The sequence below is a fragment of the Triticum dicoccoides genome, chromosome 4A, assembly GCF_002162155.2.
Source record: "Triticum dicoccoides isolate Atlit2015 ecotype Zavitan chromosome 4A, WEW_v2.0, whole genome shotgun sequence".
NCBI lineage: Eukaryota > Viridiplantae > Streptophyta > Magnoliopsida > Poales > Poaceae > Triticum > Triticum dicoccoides.
The window spans coordinates 708,205,398-708,211,617 of NC_041386.1; the positions used below are offsets into that span (position 1 = coordinate 708,205,398).

The following is a 6,220-nucleotide window of genomic DNA, read 5'->3' on the forward strand; positions in this document are numbered from 1 at the left end:
AAAAAAAGAGAAAAAGAAGGTGGAAATGTATGTCAGGTTGGACGAGAAATGGGCAAATGACAGAATCTTATACCTTTTTTGAAGGTAGGAAGAGAAGAGATCATTCACAGCGAAATATATAGAACAACGAAAGGAAGGAGAGGGAACACCGGGGAGCCAGCTGGAGCACCAGTAGGAAATCCATTGCAAGCGCACACCGTCGCGGAACAAAAACGTAAGCACTGATGCGAGTTTTACTACACCAAAACAGCAACCTAATACTCCCTCCGTCTCAAAATAAGTGTCTCAACTTTGTACTAGTTCTAATACAAATTTGTACTAGGCTCAAGACACTTATTTTCGGACGGAGGGAGTAATATTGTATGAAACACCAAGCATCAGGCAACAACACCAAAGGAAACATAATCCGCGGTCGTCCAAAGGATGACAAGGCTTCAACCATCCGTCGTGTTTTGAATCATCAGCCTTCTCAGCCCCTCTGCACAATCAGCCATGAACGACGCCGTCATGAGAACCGCTTCCACCCCAGCCTGGAATGAAGTATGATGATTCACCTTCAGCAAACCTGCCCAGTACAAAGTAAAAGAGCAAGAAGTGAGGACAACCTCCCTCCAGGAAATGTCTAACAATATGCCATTCAAATAATATTACGTTGTTACGGGTGGACCAAATCACCCAGCAAATTCCAGCGATGCACGCCATATAAAATTTCCACCAAATTTCCAGGAAGGAATCGATGTAACCAAGCAGAATTTTGCCTTAAGTTGGTAGGGCAGCAATCAGTCCCTAAAGGCTCTCCAAAAAATAACACAAACAAAGCGAGCTAGAGAACAAGTTAAGCGATTGGCAGATTCAGCATTATCACAAAAAGAACATGAAGCATTGGCGGGCCAATTGCTTTTTCGCATATTATCATGTGCCAAAATAGCATTCTGAAATAATTGCAAGCAAAAAATCTTGATTTTTAGGGGGAGACAAGCTTTCCAATGGGACCCAACAATATCTTTTTCTAACCACTCATACACTGTCTTTGTAGTTAATCTGCGATTGCTGGAAAGGGACCAAACTATACCATCAGGAAGAGTGTTGAGAGGTAAGTCTCGAGCATGTGCAACTACATCCAGTCTAAACGAGATGTTAAAATCACCTGCGGCGAATTCAGCCAGAGTGCTCGCAATCCTGACCCTGACAAATGTCAAAGAGTTCAGGCCAAAAAAGCAGGGCGTCAATATTGCCCCGGTCCTTTAAACCACGATGCGGACAGACGTGGCCATATCCTTGTAGTATGATTGGGAATCTATCAGGCGTCGTAGTGTTTTTGTTTATCATTATTTGCCGCAACGTACCCAGCACAGCTGCAACATGCCTCATTTCCATGTCTATATATACCGTGCATCTCAAGCCCTCCAGAGACCAGACCAACTAGTAGGAGGATCAACAGCTAGCCAGAGATGGACAGCTCCCCGAGACCTCAGTACCTCGAGGATCAAGAAGCCCAGACCAAGGCAGGCGGAAAGCGAGGAGGGTGGATAACTCTTCCCTTCATAGTTGGTACGTGCATGCAGCCTCTCTGTCTGTCTGTCTCTCTCTCTCTCCGTGTTTTCATGGTCACTCACATGCATGCAGCCACCATGCTTGGGCTGGGACTGGCCGTCAACGGGACGACCAGCAACATGCTGGTGTACCTGCTCAAGGAGTACCACGTGGACGGCGTCAAAGCCGCGCAGATCGCCAACGTCGTCCGCGGCTCCCTCAACCTCGTGCCCATCGCCGGCGCTGTCCTCTCCGACTCCTACCTCGGCTGCTTCCCCGTCATCCTCGCCGGCGCCGCCATCAACGTTCTGGTCCGACCTCTACCGAATTAATTTGTGGCACTCCGTTTTGACCAACTTTGAGAGATGACAACAACTTTTCAAGCGTCATTGCACACTAGTCCTTCATAGAGCCGAACTATAAGTAGCGTCGGAAACACATCTTTAAAACTAAATGATACACCATGCGTTACCGCCGGAATTGCTTGCAATATATTTCAATGAAATTTGGTTATACAAATATGAATATTTGAATTAAGCATATATAAACAAAAACTAGCTAGCAATACATATTATTATATGTAACTATAAAAAATTACTGAATATTTGGAGTAATAATATGAGAATAAAAATGAAACACATATTATTTATTGTGTTGATTATTTTATAGTGGTATTCATAAAAATAAATAGCATTGTGAAATGAATATTATCATGCATGCTTGGGTTTGAGGGAATGGGCTAGTGGGTGAATATTATCATGCATTTTCCCATGCATGTTGTATGATATGGTGACATGCTTGGGTTTGAGGGAATGGGTTAGTGGGTGTTAGCTATTTAGATATAGAAGACAGGAATAATATGAACGTGAATATTTGGATTAATAGTGTAAGAGGAAAAAATGTAAATACATATGATTATTATATAATTATAAAATATTTATTAAATATAAACATAATAGATTAAAACATTTGATTTCTTGCATGCATGCTCGCATGTTAGGTGGCCCTTCGAGGTGGCATAGTTCTAAGTAGAGGTAAATATGTTTGTGGACATGGCCTACTTAGTCATATAGGGTGTCCATATTCCTTTCCTGAACCTTCTTATGCATAATTTATTTTCATTTTAAGTACTCCCTCCAATTCCATAATTTTTGTCGTGATTTTAGATCAAGACTAAGGTTTTAGTGTTCTAAAAAAATACTAAGGTTTTAGTTCTTGAACTAAAACCAAGACAAGAATTATGAAACGGAAGGAGTAATCTGCCGTGGAATTATACTCTTATTTTTTTCTACTAATAAAAAGAAACTCACGGTTCGATGTGCAACAAAAGTATTCGTATGGTCATGTCATGTAATATAATGTCAAGAAAAACATGTCACGCTATCTGTCAAAATAACCATTTGAATTGTCCATGCATGACAACTTCACGTTTATCCGAAGATAATGACAAATAGCAACACATGCTCCTCACGTAAAACAAAGAAAACTCTCTTTCGTGCAACTATCTCAAAATGCATACGCTGATCATTTCATATCCAGATGTCAATAAATTATTACCATGAACTTTACACATAAATATTTTGAAGATGAGAGAGGCTTGAGCATATAAATCCCCTGGTGACATGAAACTTTATAGTGATTATTATATCATTTTTTTGTTGGTGCAAAAACGATGTGCAAATTCTTAGGCGCGTGAGAACCCACTCACTCTTTGCACTAGTTATTTTTATGATGCAAACATTTTGTTCATGTGTTTGCAACATGTCAACAAATCATCATTTACCACTGTCAACATCTTACCATACCATTAAGGAAACATCACTGCACAATGACTTTTATATGCTTGCAACACCAGCAGTCCCTTATCACCAGAAATGAATGCAACAATCCATAGATTGAGTCGCTAGGGATCATTTGATTTGCAATATTTTGGAGGATTCCTATATCATCTTGTTAATTTTCCTATTCCCTTGATTAGGAAACCATGTAAACAGAATGAGCACTTGGTTGTTTTCAGCATTCTCTTCCCTTTTATGCAACACAAAAAATTGAAGCACCGCAATAAAAACTGTTTCTCAGGCATTTGAGCCTGACGGTCCATGGCAAATGATCGTCTTTTTTGTTAATATTGTTTTTCACGATGTAATTATACAGGCTTTTGTGTTGTTCACACTCACCGCGGCGCTGCCATCCCTGAGGCCGCCACACTGCACATTGTCGTCGGCTGAGTGCCAACAAGGATCCCCCGGGCAACTCTTTGTGTTGTACGCTGCCATTTGTCTTCTCGCCATTGGCGCTGGCGGGACACGTTTCAACATCGCGACAATGGGGGCGGACCAGTTCAACAGCACGCACGACAAGGACAGCTTCTTCAACTGGTACTTGGTCTTCCTCTACGCATCTTTCATGCTCGGCGACACAGCCATCGTCTACATCCAAGACAGTGTGTCATGGGCGGTGGGCTTTGGTGTTTGCCTCGCCACGACGGCATTCGGCACAATCATGCTTCTTCTAGGCGTGTATTACTACCGGATGCCAGCAACAAAGGCCAGCCCATACACAGAGCTAGCTCGCGTCATCGTGGCCGCCGTGCGCAAGGGTAGCATCAAAGTCGGTGGCGCACAAGGCAGTGTGCAGTACAATGTGGGCGCCGGCGCTGTTGTGGACCCATCCGGCGATGGGGCACCAAGTAAAAGCCTAAGGTAAGCTAGTACGTAGGTGGCATTTCCTCTGTAGCTGTTTTCCAAACAGGACACCGGATCGGTGAATCATGCATCCGCTGGACCTTGTTCTTGCAGATTTCTGAATCGAGCCGCCATGATCACTACAAGCGACAAATCATCCATTTCCGGGGATGCGTCAGCTGGCGCCTGGCGGCTGTGCACGGTGCAGCAAGTGGAAGACCTCAAGGCCGTTGTCAGCGTCTTCCCGCTTTGGTCCTCCGGCATACTGTTGTTCATGTCGATCGGCGTGATGATCGGCATGATCGTCCTACAGGCGCTCGCCATGGACCGCTCGGTCGGACCACACTTCAGCATCCCGGCGGGGTCGGTCGGCGTCAGCTGTCGCGTCTCGTTCATCTTGGCCACCCTGGTCCTGGACCGCGCCATCTTCCCTCTCTGGCGCAGGATCACCGGCGGCACGCCACCGACCCCGCTGCAGCGCGTGGGCATCGGCCACGTGTTGAACGTGGGGGCCCTGGTCGCCGCCGCACTGGTGGAGCGCCGGAGGCTTGCACAGCCTGGCGTGTCCATGTCCGTGATGTGGCTCCTGTTCCCGATGGGAATCGCTGGGGTCGGGGAGGCCCTACACTTTCCTGGCAACATGGCCTTCTACTACCAGGAGTTCCCCAAGACGCTACGGAGCCTGGCTACGGCCATGGCGCCGATGCTCGTCGCGCTGGGGTTCTTCTCAAGCACTATGTTCATGGATGTGGTGGCGCGGGTCACCATGTGGCTGCCGGAGAACATAGACCATGGGAGGCTGGACAACGTCTACTGGACGCTTGCGGCGGTGGGCACATTCAACTTTGCCTACTTCCTCGCTTGCGACAGGCGTTACAAGTACCACAACCGCACGGCGATGTAGGCAAGACCATCATGCGCGTGGTTTGTTTGTCCATGAGGTTGACAAGGGCTACCTCTTCGTGTATTATGTTTTCTGGGAAGAGTTGAGTTGCACCTTCCTATTTCGCAGCAAAGCGAACAAAATGGATGGAACATGGTAGCAAGGAAGAACTATCTAATAATATATGCAGAATGGATACATTTCAGTGTCAGGACTCCGGTCTTTGTGTTGATTGATGCGCACGACTAAGGATGGCAATTTTACCCATGGGTACGGGTACCCGCGGATACCGTACCCGCATGGATAGGGTATGGGCATGATTTTGTACCCACGGGTAGTACTCATACCCTACCCATTAAGTCATGGGTCGGGCACGGGTATAGCCTTTTACCCATGGAAATACCCATATTCTACCCGTTAATACTGGCATGTGAACCTTGCCCACAATTCACAAGTCTAGCTATGTTGAAGTTGTATCGTGAGCTTGTGAACCGATGTTAAAATCGACACCAGTTGTCAATTTGATTTGAGATAATTGTCATGTACTCATCTATCTATTATTGAGTTGAGATAAATGTTTGTTTGTCAAATGTGCTATAGATGAATGTGAAATTGCAGCTAAATTGTTTACTGTTTGATCTACCCACTGGTTACCCAATGGGTAGAGTACCCATCAGGTATGGGTACGGATAAAGTTTCATACCCATGGGTATGAGTATGGGTATAATTTCGTACCCATTAACTACATGGATATGGGTATGGTATTGTTCTATCTGCCCCATACCCTACACATTGCCATCCTTACGCACGACCTTACTTTATTACCAAGTGCTCAGCTGTTACAAAAGCCAAAAAGATCCGTCTACCGATCAAAGGCAATGCAATCATTGCAGATACTTATGCATAGAAAATCACACTGCTACCTCACAAATTATTATTATTATTATTATTATTATTATTATTATTATTATTATTATTATTATTATTATTATTATTTTGAAAAGGAGGATTGACCCTGGCCTCTGCATCTGGGTGATGCATGCAACTATTTTATTAATTATTCACAAAGACCTTACAAAGTAATACATCAATAAGTATAAAACCATCATCTCGACAACAT

General features: G+C 44.6%; 1 protein-coding gene across 1 annotated transcript; it reads left to right on the forward strand.

Annotated features, from left to right (window-relative positions):
* Positions 1 to 1,420: 1,420 nt before the first annotated feature.
* Positions 1,421 to 5,311, forward strand: LOC119288060 (protein NRT1/ PTR FAMILY 2.3-like). The gene is made up of 4 exons (XM_037567678.1): positions 1,421 to 1,551; positions 1,627 to 1,844; positions 3,688 to 4,235; positions 4,332 to 5,311. Exons 1-4 carry the CDS (start codon positions 1,452 to 1,454, stop codon positions 5,119 to 5,121), a joined length of 1,656 nt encoding a protein of 551 aa, XP_037423575.1. The 5' UTR covers positions 1,421 to 1,451; the 3' UTR covers positions 5,122 to 5,311.
* The last annotated feature ends 909 nt before the right edge of the window (positions 5,312 to 6,220 follow it).

What these genes read in the sequence shown, in the direction of transcription:
- LOC119288060 (XM_037567678.1), top strand. Translation starts at nt 1,452, where the DNA reads ATGGACAGCTCCCCGAGACCTCAGTACCTCGAGGATCAAGAAGCCCAG. An exon ending in AACTCTTCCCTTCATAGTTG is followed by an intron (nt 1,552 to 1,626) that starts GTACGTGCATGC and finishes ACATGCATGCAG; the next exon opens with CCACCATGCTTGGGCTGGGA. An exon ending in GCGCCGCCATCAACGTTCTG is followed by an intron (nt 1,845 to 3,687) that starts GTCCGACCTCTA and finishes GTAATTATACAG; the next exon opens with GCTTTTGTGTTGTTCACACT.